Source organism: Chenopodium quinoa, unplaced genomic scaffold (genome assembly GCF_001683475.1).
Source record: "Chenopodium quinoa cultivar QQ74 unplaced genomic scaffold, ASM168347v1, whole genome shotgun sequence".
NCBI lineage: Eukaryota > Viridiplantae > Streptophyta > Magnoliopsida > Caryophyllales > Amaranthaceae > Chenopodium > Chenopodium quinoa.
The window spans coordinates 2,721,455-2,740,707 of NW_018745461.1; the positions used below are offsets into that span (position 1 = coordinate 2,721,455).

General features: G+C 31.7%; 2 protein-coding genes and 1 pseudogene across 2 annotated transcripts; 2 read left to right on the forward strand and 1 right to left on the reverse strand.

The window, feature by feature from the left end:
- Positions 1 to 9,773: 9,773 nt before the first annotated feature.
- On the reverse strand, positions 9,774 to 13,181 carry LOC110714774 (ribosomal RNA small subunit methyltransferase nep-1-like). The gene is made up of 8 exons (XM_021893325.1): positions 13,060 to 13,181; positions 12,093 to 12,381; positions 11,823 to 11,915; positions 11,499 to 11,643; positions 11,284 to 11,394; positions 11,122 to 11,204; positions 10,976 to 11,033; positions 9,774 to 10,030 (listed from the first exon to the last, which is right to left on the reverse strand). The coding sequence occupies exons 2-7, from the start codon at positions 12,378 to 12,380 to the stop codon at positions 10,989 to 10,991; spliced, it is 765 nt and encodes a 254-aa protein (XP_021749017.1). The 5' UTR covers position 12,381; positions 13,060 to 13,181; the 3' UTR covers positions 9,774 to 10,030; positions 10,976 to 10,988.
- A 580-nt stretch (positions 13,182 to 13,761) lies between these two features.
- LOC110714843 (Werner Syndrome-like exonuclease) lies at positions 13,762 to 15,666 on the forward strand. Its single transcript, XM_021893395.1, has 2 exons — positions 13,762 to 14,599; positions 15,465 to 15,666. Exons 1-2 carry the CDS (start codon positions 14,208 to 14,210, stop codon positions 15,664 to 15,666), a joined length of 594 nt encoding a protein of 197 aa, XP_021749087.1. The 5' UTR covers positions 13,762 to 14,207.
- A 2,231-nt stretch (positions 15,667 to 17,897) lies between these two features.
- Positions 17,898 to 19,178, forward strand: LOC110714844 (annotated as a pseudogene).
- Positions 19,179 to 19,253: the final 75 nt, after the last annotated feature.

Here is a 19,253-nt window from a genome sequence, read left to right on the forward strand (position 1 = left end):
ATATACTCCATAGGAATTAGGGGCGTTATAATTATTTAATTAAATCTTTACTGCTCCCAACCATCTAGATGAGAGTTGAATAATTGATTGTAGTATAATAAATGTAAATCAAATAGCCTTTTTTAAAAAAAATATAAAAGTAGTGTAATTTTTTTAATTCATATTAAGAGAATTCCATATTTTAAAAAATATGTTTGTAGCTATAAGTAATAAATACAAACTCCTCGAAATAAATAAGTACGAGTAAATAAGTAAATAATTATTTAAAAAAAAAACTAAGGTGGTGTTTTTTTTTTTTTTTTGAAAGAACTAAGGTGTTGTTTGGTTCACTTGGAAATTAGAACTTCCCATAAATTGTAAATTTATGAGAATTAAATTCCTACAATCAAATTCATGGAAATTTTGTAAAATTGTTTGGTTAACAATGAGGGAAGTAACTTCCATGGGAATTTCCACTTACCTAGGGGGGGTTAGGTGAGTAAGTTCCTACATTTTGTGGGAACTCAAAATTCCTAGGAAGTTCTACTTCCCCCATTTCACCAAATTATTGTCAACTAAACAACACACTAAAATTGCAATTCCTAGGAAGACTCACTTCCCATGTTTTTTTTATGTCAAACAAACTAACCCTTAAAAGTATTTTGATTTTATCAACTAAAGTCGTGTAATTCTACCTACGTTCAATGGTTGCACGTGCACTTGGCTCCCATCATTGTACTATGACTCTACGAGTCTTTGATAACGACTCAGTGATATAGACTAGTGAGCTTATATTTATATTATTTTTGGTAAAGTTGACTAGTAAACTAATTAAAGAGTTTAGGTATTGAAAATTAAGTTACGTAAATAGCTCATGGCTTTTTATATGCGTTGGAAATTACTCCATAGGTATCTATTAGTATTGCATCTTATCAAGAGCTCAAGAAGTATTTGATATAGTTGGTGACGATTTCACCTTATGACTAAAAAGTTTGTAAACTTATTAGTTATTACCCTTGTGGATTTAGCCTATATTAGTCTTTGATTCAAAAGACCTAATCAACTTTCCGCTAGAATTTGTATTTTTATGCAAGAAACAAAGTAAAACTTCTTTTTCTAAGACTTTGGGTTAAGAATACATATAAACAACAAACTTGCTCTTGGTTGTTTTAGTAATTCGTTTATTCACTGTATATTCATGAAAATTTTCCAATTATTTATCATATGATTATGAGTATAACAAAAATGTCCCCACTACTCCACTAACCTTTAATGACTAAGGACAAAACGTAAAGAGACACATTGAATTAGAAAATAGGCAAACTTAAAAAGACGAAGGAAATATATACATGACTATCCAAGTAAAATCTCACACCGACCTTTACAAGAAGTAGAGGTTAAAAACATGGAAAAAGGGGGAAGTTAAGGAACAAATTTATTTGATTGAATTGGCTTTGTAGCTAGAATACTCCGGAGTACATATTTATCAACATTCAACACGCATCATTATAAATTTATTACAACCCAAGCTCAAGTCAAATAAATATCGAATTGAAAAAAAAAAAAACGGTTATTCAAGAGAGGAATCAATCTTGTTAACAGAACGAGAAAAGGCAAGAACATTAGCGGGATCTTGAGTCATATTCTTGACCTTGTTATCACTAACAATCGTGTCGCGAATAAGCACCTTAATCGTTGGATCAACGACTCCATGGCTACCTTTGACACCATCTTCAACCTTCATCTCCTCTTTTCTTTCCTTTTGTGCTTCCATTTTTTTGTTTACAAGTTTTGGTACTTTACTAACTTTAGGTTGTTTGCTAGAGTGATGACTGATGAGTGATTACTTAATAAATAGTGGTAGGCGGCAGTGTGTCACGTTAGTTTATCATACGTGTGCAAATGCTACATTATTGATTAATAGTACGTGTCAAGTTTGTGCTGTGACATGAAATTAAAATGCATTGTTAATTTTATAGCACTTATATTTATAATTCATTACTAAAATTATTGTTTATTAAGTACGTCTATAGAGTGTAGTTTGTCAATTACTGATAACAGTGATAAGTTTTCTGAACTTTGGTATTAATATAAGCATATAAGCACGAGTGCACGACGTTTGTCAATTGTTATTGATGTACATTCAGACAAGAAATTCAATGGAAAGAAATTTTATTATACACAAACACATAAAGGCCTTGTTTGACAAATGGTTGTTAGCGGTTGGCTGGTTCACTTGGCTTGTTTGACTAGCTGGAATGTTTGGCTTTTTATAATGGCTTTTAAAATTGGCTGTTTAAGCTGGATGTTTATAAAAGTGTTTGGTAAATTAATTGTTGGTTGTTGGCTATTTATTAGATAATTTGTGGGCCAACAAGCCAAAAGCCAACAAAAAAACTACTCAAAGCAGCTTTTTCATTTTGGCTTAAAAGCCAGCTTTTTCGCTGACTAAAAAGCCAATTACCAAACACATTTTTTGGCTGTTTGACCACCTAAAAAAGCCAAAAGCCAAAAGCTAACCAAAAAGCCATTAAAAAGCCAATTACCAAACATGGCCAAAATCCAAATATATACTTTTACTCATGGTTCTTCTGGACCATAAAGAGATTATTCTTACAATAATATATCTCATTACTATTCTTCTTTAGGCAATTTGAATTTTATACGAGAGTTTTCCAATGAATACAAAATCAATTAATTTTCACATGGTTGAACTTCAGGTTGATATCTCAATAACTTAGTCACCAATACTCTCCATGAGTTTAACATCAACATTGTCATTTTTCTAAATGTAGAATTTGAAGGGCTAGATATTTGAATACATTGTATGTAAGCTTTTCGGGAACTTTTCATGCATGATACATAACATGCTATTGGACCGTCAACACATAAACTCTCATCACAATTATAAGCCCATCAGAGTATAAGTTTCTTCTTGTAAGTCTTCATCATAATTATAAACTCGTCATACCACAAACATTCACATATAACATAATTGTTGTTGTATAGAACTAGTACTAATGCATGCAATATGAGATGTAGAATTCATGATAACATATTAAACAAAAATATACAATGGATAGTGCATCTAACAACTTCTAATATATGCAATGAATAATCATCAACCTATGATTTACACATGCATATGAACATACATAGGACTCGAATAATATAAGACATTGTACAGTGTGAAAATTCATATTTCTTTGGACTTCTGGTCCATGATAAACATTTAATTTTTAGCATTTATATTTCGTTGGACATCTTGTCCATGATAAGCATTTGATTCATTATTTTAATTTCATGTCGACATCAAAATGAACATATATTTCTGATCCCTTATTCACAAGTCCATTCCTTCTGCATATGCATATAATATATCCGGTTCCATCATATACCGATATCATATAATTCCTCAAGATACAATTTTAATTTGCATGCTATTTTGACAATGATATATGAATACATTTCTCATTGGTACCATCATAATTTTTCTTACATAATAGACCATCTATTTTAGTAATTCAGATATCTATCCCACATATCAAGGGTATATCTCACACTGTGGTATAATATACTATTAATAACTTTAAAAGTATCAACTGCACCATCTTGCCATATATCACATATTTATATTGGAACCGATCATACAATCTACACTTCAGGTGTAGTGATTAAAAGAAAATTGGCAAGATCTATCTTAATCTTTAGGCATAATATCATTATCATTATGATCAAAATATATCTCTCTATGCCTCCAGATGGGGCATAACGGTATATAAATCAAATCAGAAATGTGCAACATAACTTGATACAAAAGTTGGCATGTAACTTTACAAAGTATCATTAGAGGGATCAATTAATTATAACTCTATAATTTTGCCAACTTACTTTAGTTCTTCTCCCCCTAAGTTGGTAAAATATCTCATATATTGGGGCAATTTTTCACCAACTTAGAATATAATTTTACGTGCAACAAATTTCATCTCATAGGATAACTATATATATTCAACAAATTTATAGCTCTTCTGGAGAATAATGAAATTTTGTTCTCTTCTAGATATCAATATCAATAGGGGGGTTATGAATTGTGCAGTTATCTTATCTATTTTCTTATAATATTTCTTATATTATGTGCTGACATACAATAACCCCAATCAAGAGAATTGTTATACAAACATAAACTTTCCTGTAATTCCACTAGGTGGTGATCTTCGGGTCACTGGAAACATAGATAGTATGATACTAGTTACTTAATTTTTTTTTTCCACATATAACTTGTACGTGATGAGCTTCTGGTCACCTACTATTCGTCATCGTATAAATTATTCAAGTGAACTACTAGTCACCAATTTTTCAGAAAATCAATACATTATCTCTTGTACTTTTCTTTTAACACAAACTATTAAAAATCACAATCCAAATATGGCTCAATCTCAATGTTATGTCTTTCCATTTAATTTATTTTATGTATTTCACATGAGAGAGCGTCAGCACATTATTTCTTTCATTATCACATGAAACTTCAAGTTTCCATAACGAGATTTATATATTAAACCCGGATGGCCTAATTTTTTTTTTTTTATTTATTTTTATTTAATTATCACATCCAATCACTTTTTCTTTAGTATTTAAATTATGGTTAGTTTTATAATACTGGTGATCACCTTATTAGAGATACTTTATGCATGGCCATGAGTATGATGTGATATAAGTAAACCAATGTGTTTCTTTCTACAACTGGCAAGACAATTAACTAATACTCATACTTTGCTGGTGCATTGATTGTAATATTGATACATGCTAATCTTGTTGGACAACATTGTATACTCTTCTGGAGTACTTTATATAATCATAACACATTTTAATGTACTAGAAACTATTTCTTAAGGAGATCTATCAAAATGTATCACTTTCTCAAATTTGTCATTGTTAATTATCTCTTTTCTTCTTCCAAGAATTCTTATCATTGTACCCTTTGGATTACCACTCTTTAGGTGTGCTAGTTTCAATAGCAATTGATCATGTCCTTCTAGGACATAAACTTATATGTACATTTATAGGTGGTATATAGGTAATGACATTTATTCATTATCCATCTTCAGGATGGTAACATTCTAAATATTTGATTATCATGTGGCCACCTCTATTAAGAAATAAATCATTGATATTTATGCTAGTGTATGTACCAAACTGACCATCACCATATTCAATTATTCATGATTAATTAAAAACAATGGAATGAACACTATCTCCCCCTAATCCTTGCATATGGGGGTATAAAAATAGTTCAACAAATTTTAAATCTCTTGCTCCTTTTAAGCCATAAATTCTTTTAGCAATGCATGTATCAAACAAATGAAAGTTATTCATTTCCTCTTGCCCAATTATATAAATTTTTATATTGAAAATTTTCAAAGGTATGGGCATAATGAATACATTGTTCAACTAATTAATTAATCCTTTCACAATGTCATGCTTAGATTTCAAATGTATATTATGTACTCATGTTTGTAATTATTATGAACTTTACATGAATGATAATCACCATGCAAACATAAACCTTTTAATCATAAGAATTCTCATTCACTTCTGGGAATGAGTAAATTCAATTATTTATCAACATATATATATATGTCTTAAATGTGCACCCAATAGACAATATTAGAATTAATCAAAATACTTTGTACATTTTTCTCTTAGCATGGTGTTTATAAAATCACTTTAGTCCTGTGACTGGTGGACATATTTAGGTCACGTATACGGTATATCTGACCCTTCAATTCATTAATTTAAGGAACTTCAAGACGTTACGTATGAATACTTCATGTTCAATTTATTCATCATTCTATAATTCAACTTCATGTATATAGGTATATAATCAAATTCAATCACACATCAAACAATACTTATACCATCGTGTTAGTATGTTTCACAATATAGTACCCACTTATAAGGTTACTAAGTTAATGTCAATTTTAATGCACGTACATGAGATACTTTAAATTATAGATTAAAAGAACAAAATTTAGAACTTCAAGTCCAAAATTGAAAAGGAGTATGCAGTTATAAAGTCACCATCTGACTAATCATTGTTTTTATAGTTTAAAATACAATTGTCCAGACATGTATTTGACTAGTATCAAATATCAAGTATCGAGCAATTCCTCGACAAAACACATAAAAGATAAATTAAAACTATAGATGAACACATAATAAATATAGACTTTTGGTTAATATTAAGGGTGCAAAATAGACTTGATATACGAATAAAATTGGTCTCTTGGTTAATAGAGCTACAAATAGATAAAGTCAATCTTATCTTTAATTAGTTTGTTAGAACTTGTAAAATACTAATTAAAAAAAAAAAAAAAAATCTCCATATACATAGATATCTTGATAAATAAAATATCTTAGAATTATAATTAAGATTAGATATAATATGAGGCAATGACCAAATATAAATACTCCATATGCAATCAAAAGATAATCAAAAGATAATCAAACATCACACAGTAATTCTTATACCATGGTTTATTATAATAAGGTAGCAATAATAATCATAATTCATTCCTTAAATAAACAAGATAAAAAAGCATAAATTTAAATCATTCGTAATACTTAGTGTTTGTGTCACAGTGCAATATAGTACCATTACTTATTCATATAAGGCAATTATGAAAACATATAACCAAAGTAATCATTTACTTTATGTCTATATAGTATATATGTATCAATGGCACTCCATGCAAATGGACTTTTTCGCACAAGAAGTTAAATACCCAATTAAAAATAGTTCAAAAAAAAGAAATAATAATTGATCAAGAAATATGTACTCTAGTCCACTTGATTGAACTTTATACTCGAAACCCTCGAATAACAAATTAATATAAACTATGAGTTACATTAGTATATGTAACATACTACATTAAATAATTAATGCCTTTTGCTATCCTTTAGCCCATTAAAAATCTTCTTAATTTTAGCAAAACCAAAACTTTGCTAAGGAACGCACGGAACTTGATTATTATTATTGCTCACATAATACAATCATACAAACTATCTCATAGCCCTTGCACAACAAGTTGTCAGAGTTCAAATAGAATTACAAGGCTATCCTAAAAATAAGATCCAATAATGAAATACAGAGTACATTTTTTTACCTAATTATTTCAGAATATATTGGATCTGATCCTAATAACTTTCGAATTAAAAGTTTATTGTTTTGCAAAGAAATTTATAATGAAAGTTCAATGTCATGTTATTAAAGAATAAAAATTTAAATTGCAAATCAACGTAAAGAAGAAAACTACCTTTTTGAATCGGCAAGTCTTGATTTTAATCAGTTGGGTAGAGCTTTGGTGCTGATAACGTGTTATGAAATTAAAGAGAAAAAGGGAAAAATAGAGGAGAGAATAAATCTATCTTCATCTTACTGAATGATGTGGGAGTACATATATATACTAGTGATACAATTAGGGTTCGAATAATAATAAACCTGGTATATCTAGAATATCTTAGAATTATCATAAGGGTAAAATGGGCATCCACTAAATACATATATTATATAACATTATCCTATTTATTTGTTATTGTTTGTTGGTTTTTAATATTTATTACCTAGTCATAATACAATTACTCTATATATGTATTGTAAAAGCTAAATATCCCATTGATTTTTTTTTTGCTTGATCTATTTTGCTATTATTTTTCAACTATGACATCTAAAGTGGGTTAGAAATTTGTTACCCCAATATGAATATCCATATCATATTAAAATTATAAATGTATTTAGAAAAAAACATATATATATATATATATATATATAAAATAATAATAAATATTTTAAGGAAATCATATAACTAATATATAAAGCTAAACTTTTAGCCAGATGACGAGATAACAACACTTGGCGTTTCAACTTTTCGCCGAGTGTCGCGCCATGTAGGATAGAGTTATATAGAATTCAATTTTTCGCCAAGTGTCGTGCCACGTAGGATAGAGTTATATAAATTCAATTTGTAGGATAAAAAAGATAGTTTAGAATTTTACTTTCAATTAAATTTGAATAAAATTTTAGGATAAAATTGTTAATTTAGAGTTTTATTTTTGATAAAATACCAATATTTCATATACACAAATTGAATTATAGTTTTATTCAAAAAATAATTAGATTATAACTCTCATAAATTATCATATAAATTTATTTTTTGTATCATAATATTTTTCTGGAGCGAAGGAATTAGTTCAAAATGTACCACATCCATTGTTTATAATATATCCTAATCAATTAAAATAATATACTTCACAATCTTATATAATTTTATTACTATGTGTAGACCTGTCAATCAAGTCGGGTCACCAGTCAATTCAGACAGGGTCATTATTTCAGGTTATGGGTCAAGAAATATTTTTCACCAATATTATTATTATTAGTCATCACATGTCTACAAGTTTAAATCGTCACAAAAACATATCAATTCCTAACTAATTTTGTATTAATGATATGTTTTAAAATTTGACTTACAGATTAAAAACATATCTTAAAATTCAATAAACAACCCGGGCATCGCACGGGCACAAAACTAGTCTAAAATAAGTCTGAGGATTGAAGAGATAAATCTGATTGAGTCTTAAGGAGTTTTTAACATAATTGAAAATAAAAAAAAAATTTAATATAAAAGCTGATGTGGCAATGTGTTAAAATCTTTATATCAGACAGAGCTAATCTTGCTTTAGACATTTTTCCTCTTTACTTTATGTCAAAACGTTGCAAATAATATGTAACGGAGGTAGTAATAATTAGGCCCCGTTCTCTTCACCTTATTTTTGCTGAACTGAAATTATTTTTACTGAAACAAAATTATATTTGCTGAACTTAAATTATTTTTACTGAACTTTAATTAATTTTACTGAACTTAAATTATTATTGCTGAGCTGAAATTATTTTTACTGATTTCTATTATAATTCTTCTTTAAAAAAAACTGAGTTTAACTGAACTGAACTTATTTTTATTAAAGTGAAATCATTTTTACTGAACTGAAATTAATTTTACTGAACTGAACCTATTTTTACTGAACTGAAATTATTTTTACTTAATATTATTTTTTTTAGGGTGAAGTGAACAGGGCCTTACTCCATATAATAATTCATGAGGGGTAAACTAGGCAACATTAGAATTGAAAATAAAAAAAATAAAATAGTAATTACACAATTGAAGCGTTACTTTATATATGAAGCATAAAATACTCATTTTGTACGATTATATATCTTCTTCAAAGCTTCTTTCCAGCGGTTTGTTTTTTGATAAAATGTTCAACTAGATAACTTAATGCAACCACAATGGCTAGCTACATCCATTGTAGGTTTAGCTTGCCATAATATTATTTCCTAATAACATCGATACAATATACAAGCTATAACTTCTACAAGGACAAGCAACAATCTTTTGTCATTTGCATTTCACAAAATATAAATAGATAATGCCACACTTCATATGTATGCAATATATTCCATCATGCTGGACAACGCATGCATTAGTTTTTGTGTAATTACACAACTTTGTAGAGCTATGTAGTTTCATCAAAGCGACACATTGACATTTGACAAGCTTTTGTGTGTTCGGAGGTGGGGAGATGATGAATTGTTCAATAATTTGATGGAAGAACCCAAAGACCATAATGTAATTACTCTGCTGTGTTAAATGGTATGAGAAAACTGTAAATAATGTTGAGTTTTGAAATATATAATGGAATTTCATTAGTACTAATACTAGAAACTATAATATCACTTATTCATCAAACTGCAATTTCAATTAATCATGCAGAAACCAGTGCTGTATGTAATGAATTGGAGTACTTCTTACAAGTAGTATAGCACAGAATAAGATTGAATGCATGTTAGAGATGAGTTATTATTCTGACCACTTATATACGCCGTCTAAAAAACAGTTAGGATTGCACCTTCAACTTCAAAGTACGCTCCATCTCCTCTCCATTGCATTGCATATTTTATGCAAACAGGTCCCAGAAGATAAGTGTTCAGGCGAGACTGCCAGCAACAAAGCACAATTAGTATTATGTAAAGCTTTAGATATATAGCATTAGCTAAAGTGTCACTTGATATCAATCAGATCCTTAAACCACAGAAATGAAGCAAAAGGATGCATCAACTAGCACTTTGCATCAAGGAAATTATTTACACAGGCCAAGTTCCTGGTTCCTTAAAGTTCAGAATAAATCAAAATGTAGAACACAAAGTAAGAGTTTTCGCTAATTCAGCAGTAGGCTTCTGTGCATTAGCCTTGGTAGAAACAAGCTGGAACTTCAGGAGCAATGATAAAAATTATATATGGCACATGAGCTTAGTGCTGATAATGAGATTCATTTCTGAATTTGTGATCAAACTATAAAGCAAAGGAAGATAAATAGGAAAATTAATCCAACTCTGCCACTTATTACTTGTGGTTTTCACTCCTAATCAATACATTCACTCTGCAGCTAGCACACTCAATGATCAACAGAGCAACAGCGCAGATGTGAGTGCTCAGTGCTCATGGAGACAGACATACTGCTAGGATCACACCGGAACAATGGATACCCGAAAGCATACATCTAGGAATCAGAAACTTAATAGTCAATACTCAATAGGCAGGAGGATGCATCATCCTATGAGAGTATGAGGCTATATTACTTTCTGCTCTACAAGAAAACCACGAAGATACACCAACTTAAGTCGTGCAGATAGCTTGTCAATGTCCATAGGACCTGTTATCTAGTCTAGAATGTATGAAATCTATCCACCAACTTAAGTCGTGCAGATAGCTTGTCAATACTGAAACAGGAAAAGTTTGCTTCGTGCAGAGGAATACAACCATTACCAAGTGAAAATCATGGATTAGTCATTTTATAGCAGAAGGGGAAGTTTTTGCATTCTTTATCATTGGAAATATGAAAGTATGAAACATTCAAAGGAAGAAACCGAAATAAGCAATACCTGATACAAGGTCCTAAATGTAATCACATTCAATATTACCACGCGCCATCACACCGACCTGGAAGTTTCAAGGGGGGTGATCAGAAGCAAAGATAAAGCACATACTGACTAATGAGTACATCAAATCAAATAATTGAACCTATTACCACAAACACAACGTCTTCATTGCTATTGATTCCACTAACATACTTTCGTAGTTCAACAGCCTTCTCTGAGCTGAATGAAAGGCCTAAAGCAGCAGAACATATTGCAGAAACGAATTGCCAAAGTAAACAAAATTTCACCAGCATTATATTGTCAATACATACCTATCTTATGTGACGTGGGAGATAAATACTTTGTTACAGGATTGGCCACCACACGCAGAACCTGTTTACGGCTACCCTTGGCTTTGATGCGGAGTGTTTGCAATAATTCAGCTGTAGCAGTTAAATGTTCATCAGAGAATAAACTTTTATATGAGAACACAATTTGCACAATGAACCCTGAAATCATCAATATCAGTCAGAGGGAAAGAACAAACCCATCATATCACAGAAACTTTCTAATTGCCTTGGTATCTGAACATTTGGTTCTACTTTTATCAGAACTCCATCTTCTGTCTGGATGTACACTGCTTTCAGCCTACCAACCTTACGAATTCGACTATCCATGATACTACAGAGTGCCTTAAAATATCAATTATGGAACAAAATTGAAGTTAAGAATAAATATGAAAGCGGAATTTGCTCTAGTGAAAAGACTACAAAGACGAGCAGATGTACATACACAACAAATGGAAAGTACATGTACACTAAGCTATATTATCAAGGATGAAATCATCAAATGAAGAATCCTAGCTACCAACCTGATGGACTATATCAGGCCTGTAAATGTAAGGATTCATTTTCTTCTTTCGTAAATAATCAGCATGATCATTTGAAGACAGTATTTGGTATCTCTATAAGAAGATATAAAATGATTAGCTCTTTAAGTTAAAAACAGAAATTTCGCAATACAAGATCTGATAGAGTATAAAACATATTCCTAGACCTCAACCATCAGCTTAAGCTTTTGGTTGAGTTCGTCCTCTAACAACATCAAACATAACACGAGTTTAAAAATTAAATGCACTTACTTTGCCAACATTAGCAAGGGTCAAAGAAGCTCTTTCAAGAACAAACGTTACGCTTGCTCCTCCTGCATCCTTACAAGTAGGAATAATCAAAGGAATGCCACATATATTTACCTCATCCTCATCACTCACTTCATCCATTGTCGTTGGTTGACTAAGCTGTTGTATGGAATTTGACTCTTTTTCGACACGTTCTTCCTCGTCTCCTATAGCAACTACCCCATCCCTATTTAACTTCTTCTTTGTAGAGCAGGGCAGCAAAGATTCCGCCTTTCGCTTTGTCTCACCCATCCTAATAACAACACAACAACATTGATTCAAAACAGGATTGCCAATTTGCAGTCAATGGCTTCTAGCTCAAATAACCTTCCTTAATATAGTGTAACCTCAATTCACGAAAGGAAAATTCCCTGTTTCTCACGGGGCATTTTCGTGAATAAATCAACAACTTTTTTATTATTGTGAGCTCTACACTTGAATAAAGTTGTTGATTTATTTATGAAAATGCCACCATGAGGAAAAAGGGGCATCCTCATTCACGAAATACTAAAAAGTCATAATATTCATTTCCATTCTAACATTAAGGCTCTGTTTGATTTGACGAAAATAATTTCGTGGAAAATCACTCATTTTGACGAACCTCAAAACCCCAATTCGGCAATGCATATAAATTATAAAGACTAATGGAGTCAATCAGACACGAAATTTGACTGAATAACCAATTAACCATATTAGGGTAGAAAATTCACATACAATTTTCTTGCTTAAGAGTATTAACGCCACGGGTAAAGTGTACATAGCAAAAAAGGCTCGCTATAATATCTAATTACTTGAATAATAGTAACCAATAATTCGATAATCAATCTTAGTAGAACCCTAATGAATTGGCTATCCTGATTTTCAAATAAAAGACAAACACTACTAAATTGTTAAATTGATATTCGATTATTAAAAAAAACATGTTAATTACCTCGACGCCGCTTAAATGGAGGATTCGGAGTAGGCTTCCAGCGAGAGGAGGGTGTGAGTGTGAAGAAGTTTAAAGGAAAACCACGTAAAAATAATGAGGAATTTTTTTTTAATAATTTTTTTTTATTTTAATAGTATAGCTGTATAGGTACTCGTAGGAGTGTTCAAATTCGGGTATCCGAAAACCCACCCGAAAACTCGGGTACCCGGAATTTCGGGAAGTTGTGAATTTGTCCCAACCCCAATATCTCGTGTACCCAGGTTTCAGGTACCCGAATTATTCGGGTCGGGACATAGGGTACCCAGATTTCTTTCTTTTTTTTAAAGAAAAGAACATAAAAAATAACAAAAACACAATGCTGAATATAAACTAAACTTACAATTTCTGGGAAAAATGTAGAAAAAAGATCCATGGAATTAAATATGTTTATGAAATTTGAAGGTTTTGGTGAAGATTTTTGCAACAAAAATGTTAGTATTACACCTTCGTGAGAGTTGCCAAGAGAATCAAGGTTGGTTTACTGGTTGAAGGTCTTCTTTCACTACCCATGTCAGAGGAGTTCGATTATCACCCTAATCAAACGGGATTTCTAATTGTACCAAATTTAACAGCAAAATTAAGACCTAGTCACACGGACACATGATAGAGCAATCAATTTGAACTTTAATTTAAGTTCTAAAGATGACATCTTATAAAAATTTCTCTATCTTAGTCCGTTCTTTAGAAATTATGAGTTGTTATTCAACCCAAAACAAATTGACATTACTCGAGTTAATATGATCCAAAAATGACCCGACCTAATTAATTCCAACCTGAAGTCAAATAATGATTCAAGTTGACACACAATCTACAAAGTTTGTAATTATTTACGGATAATAGTATCACAACCTACAACGGGCCACGGCTATCTTCCTAAATCTACTCCGTATTAAAGCATTCCTAAACTAAGAAACTTCCTATTACTCAATATAAATACTTTATATTTTTTTTCCATTTGTTTTTAAGAAACACAATATATATACTTTACATAATTACAACAACATTCCTAACATCAAATAACAACATAAAACAAAAATCCCTCCTCCAAAAAACCTTTGTTCTCTCTTCATTTTTTTTTCTCTCTCAAAAAACCATAATAAACACAAAACATGTACATGAACGTTAACTTCGGCGACCATTCAATCGCAACAACAGTAACATCCTCAGCAGCATCCGTCGAAACATGGATCAATCGTGTCAAAAACATCCATCGTCGTCGTCTCTACAAACTCGTAGTTGGCCTCGACATCGAGTGGCGCCCTAACACGTCTAGGTACTTTCGTAACCCCGTGGCTGTACTCCAACTATGCGTAGGCCATCACTGCCTTGTGTTTCAACTTCAGTACGCTACTATGATTCCTCGAGCCCTCGTCGATTTCCTTACTAATGAAGATTACACGTTTGTTGGTGTTGGTATTGATGAAGATGTACAAAAACTTAATCAAGATTATGGGTTATACGTTGGTTACACTGTTGATCTTCGTACTTTGGTTTCTACCAGGTTAATTTTTTCTTCCTTTCTTTCAATTTTTCTACATTATTATCTTCTTGATTTTTCTTTGATTCTTTGTTTTTGTTTTATAATATGAATCTTTTTTCAATCTTTAACGAATATTATTACAGTAGTGTTTTTGGGGGTCTTATACTTGGTAGTTGGTATACAATAACGAACTTTGATAAAATATTCTTGCTATTCAAGAAAATAAGAAATTATATCATTGAATTTGTTTTTTTTTTAATTTTTTAATTAATTTGTCTGAAATGATATGTTTTGGAAGAAATTAGGTCAAAATTGAGCAATTTTGAATATTACGAGTATAGGGTACGTAATTTATGTGATGTTATGTTTTATTACTTTGTATACGCACGTTGTTTAATGTTTATTTATTTATTTGTTGTATAATATCAATTCTTCAAGAAGTTTTCAATCTTAATACAAAATTTTCAAAAATAAACAGAAAATATCTTAAAATAAAAATAGGAATAATAATGTGCAAGTAAAAAAAAAAATGGTATGGAACTATGACCACTGATTTACATCCGAGATATAAAAAGTCGGCCTAATTGTTCAAAGGGGTCTTAGGGTTATTAAATAATTATGTTTTAATTTTTAATACCGCAGTACAACTTTCTCATAATCTGTACGAGTACAAATTAGGGATAATCATGAATCATTATTGTATTGGATGATTGAAAGTAAAACTTGAATTAGCGTATTGTGAATTAAAATAATTAATTGTGTGTGTCACGTATGATATTTCATCTATTTAAGAGCTAGGCATTATTTGCATCAAATAGTTTGCATTCAAGCTATGTAACGATAGATATCAATGTGACTAATTGCTCCAATATGTTTGTCGATGTAGGTGGAATGAGCCCGGTTTTCGCAACGCAGGGTTGGTGTCGTTGGCATATAATGTTCTAGACTTGGTGTATGTAAAGCAACGAAACATTACTTTGAGTGATTGGAGTCAGCCAAATTTGAGTATTGCACAGGTGCAATATTCTGCTATCGATGCCTTCCTTTCTTTCGAGATTGGCAAACAACTCGACGCTGCACACTTTTAGGTGCGTACGTGTGTTTCTATGGCTTGGATCATGTCGATCACACTTCACAGATTTGGGATTGTAGTAGATGAAGAACATTTCTAGGTATCATAGTGTTTAATTGATGAACAAATTTAAGAAATAAATGAGTAATTATAACTCAATCAGACCAATTTAGAGTACTAGTTGATATGCTTTATTTTTTATATTGAGAAACTTTATGTTTTCATAGCGTTAACCATATGTAGTATGGAGACTTTGGACACTATATGTATGTTGTTTCGCGATTGATATATTGGAGGCTATGGCTATGTAGATTGAGCACAAAATTGTGTTACATTTGGTAAGAAAAGATACAATAATTATGTGTTGGTCTAGTGGTAAGAAGATTTAATTTTGGAATTGGTGGTTTGATCTCTGAAACGGGTACTTTAAGAGTAGGGTATCCTATTCTTTCTTCATTACTCTCAAGTGTCTAACCTAGGTTGGACTTATAAATCCTTGATTTGTACACACTTTTCGCCTTGCCACACTCCATGTACGGAGTATTACGTACCCATAATAATCTAGGAACATGAACTAAGGTTCTTGTTTGGCAGAGTAACATACTGTGTAGTTTTGAGATATCATGAATAACCTACATGAAATTCCGTCACATTATTTAAATCACAACCTTATGAACATGAAGAATGTGTATAATGTGAGCAATACTAACGAAAACTCGTATTTAATTAACTAATGTGAAAGACCAACAAGAACAAACTTTAACTAGTACAAAGAAAGAAACCAATGGCCTATGAAATTAGGTGACAATGCACACAGCATATAAAAGGCATCAATTAATCTTTGTTAAGGCCTTCAATCATGGAAGGTGTGGAGGGAGTACTCATTTGGTGTGGCAACGGGTTCAAGTCCTACTAGTTTGAATTGGTTGCTTTAAGGTGTATTCATGTTGTAGACTTGTAGTTAGTCCCTATTTAATTTATTTTCATTGCTTAAACTCCTAAATTTATTTTGATTCAGATAACGAAAGAGTGAAGGATAGCTCAAGTTGTTAACAGAGCTGCCCTCTCGATTCAAGAGATCTTAGGATCGATTCTCATCACTTGTCCTTTTGGCTTTTTAAACACAAAAACCATACATATTGTCCCACATAGAGAAAATTCAAAGCTTTAGCCATTTTATATATGCAAGTTTTTTTTTTTATCTAATAAATATTGGGTTAGTGGTAAGAAAAGATTCAATTTTTAGATTTTGATTCACTCCCCAAAACAAATGCTAGAAAAGGTAGGATTTTGATTTGAACAAAAAATTCCTACCAAAGTCTTTTTGTTTGGTAGAATACGAAGTAAAATATTATATAGTTTTTAGATTTCATAAACATCCATATATAAATGAAAGTATTGTCCCACATTGAAAAATGAAAAACAATCGAATCACTTTATAATCCTAAGAAAGGATCTACTTCTCTAATAGTTACTATCATTTTTTGGGCTTGTATGTGGTCCAACATTCTCTCATGAGGTGTCGGCCTATAGCCCAAACCCGATTGATTATTTAATTAATAGAAAGTTTTTTATTTTTTGATGCAAAATTTGGTAATAGTATTATTTTGATGCAAATTTGGTAATAGTATATTTATAGCGTTAATGACAATGAATTTGTGAAATTCCAAATTTACATGTTGATGCAATCTCAACCTCAAACTTGTATTTTTACAAATGTGATGAATTTTTTTTTAAGGAAATAATGATTATAAAGATGATAAACTAGCATAACCATCATTTAATCTCCACGTATAAAAACAGGTTGTTAGATGCACAAGTGATTAGAAGATTTCTAGATGGACTTTTGACTATGATTTTGTTTATTGTTCCTAATATTTCGAAGGTGATGAATTGTAAGTAATTAGGAATATGTTCATAACACAAATGCGTAAAGCATAACATGTAAAACATACGACACATTTAATTTGTTGCGAATTTGACGCTTTTGTACAACATCATGTATGTTGAATGTGTCGATAAAGCATGTCTTTAACAACATTGCCTTAATTCACCACACTCTCGACACACTCTTCATCATGCTCCCACACTACAACACATTCTTGCATATGACACTCCTTTGTTCCTTCCCTATATATATTGTTACAATGAAACCCCGAAGATAAACTCAAATTTTAATTTATAACTAGTTAAGTCATGACCGTGTTTTATTATCAACTCAATAATCACGTATCTTTCTTTCTCATAATGTTTTTACTTGTTGGCTCTCTCTCGACGGTCATTGCAAAATCCGAGGAGGAGGCCTCGAATTGTTTGACCAAGGTAGAGAGTCGATGCCACGATAGGGCTAAGGCACAAAGTCTTAATAACATTGCCATACTAGCCATACTAGCCATACTAGCGGCTAGTATGGTCGGTGTATCCTTACCATTATTTTCGAGGTCCGTGCCTGCGTTACACCCCGATAAGGACTTGTTCCTCCTTGTTCGAGCCTTTGCCTCGGGGGTTATCGTTGCCACGGGGTTCATGCATGTGATGCCTGACTCGTGGAATGACTTAACCTCGCCGTGTTTGCCTGAAAAGCCTTGGAAGGTTTTCCCTTTCACGCCGTTTATTACATTGATCTCCGCGTATGGAACTATGATGATGGACTCATTTTCCATAGCGTACTATGAAAAAAAAGGCCTTATCTAGGCGACAAAATGACAATGTCGATGGTAATAAAAATGGCGACGATGTTGATGATAAGGTTGAATTGGGGTTGGGTGACAATACTAATGTTGTTCATGGTCATCACCATGGTCAGATTGTACAAGTGATGATGGATTGTGAGAGCTCGAAATTGTTAAAAGACCGCGTTGTAGCTCAGGTACATTGTTTCATATTGTGCATCTCTTTATAACTAGCTTTATAATTTTGTTGAGATTGATAAATTTTATAGCTACTTAATTATTTAGAGAGGTTTATGGTGCAGGTTTTGGAATTAGGAATTGTAGTTCACTCAGTTGTAATTGGTCTTTCAATGGGATCTTCAGATAATCCCTGCACAATAAGGCCACTTGTAGCCGCGATTTGCTTCCATCAACTCTTTGAAGGGATGGGACTTGGTGGTTGCATTTTACAGGTGATGGTCGAATTTTCTCACTTAACCTTATATTAATAAAAGAGCTATATATAGACTTAGAGATATTAATTAATTTGTTGATCATTTGTTAAATGTATATAACAGGCCAAGTACAACTTGAAGGTTAAATCGATAATGGTGTTCTTCTTCTCGGTGACAACCCCATTAGGGATCGTCCTAGGGATCCTATTGTGTACAAGGAGAATAGTCCAATAGCTTTGATCGTTGTTGGGATTCTCAACGCGGTGTCTGCAGGGCTGCTGATTTACATGGCTTTGGTAGACTTGTTGGCTTCTGATTTCAAAGGGCCAAAACTTCAAGGAAATCTTAAGCTTCAATTATTTTGTTATGTGGCCGCTTTGCTAGGTACCGGTCTTATGTCTTCGATGGCGATATGGGCATAGGTAGATGTTAGATTTGTAACTAGAGGATAGCATCTAGGTGTGTACAATTTACAAATACTTCTTCGCCGAATTAAA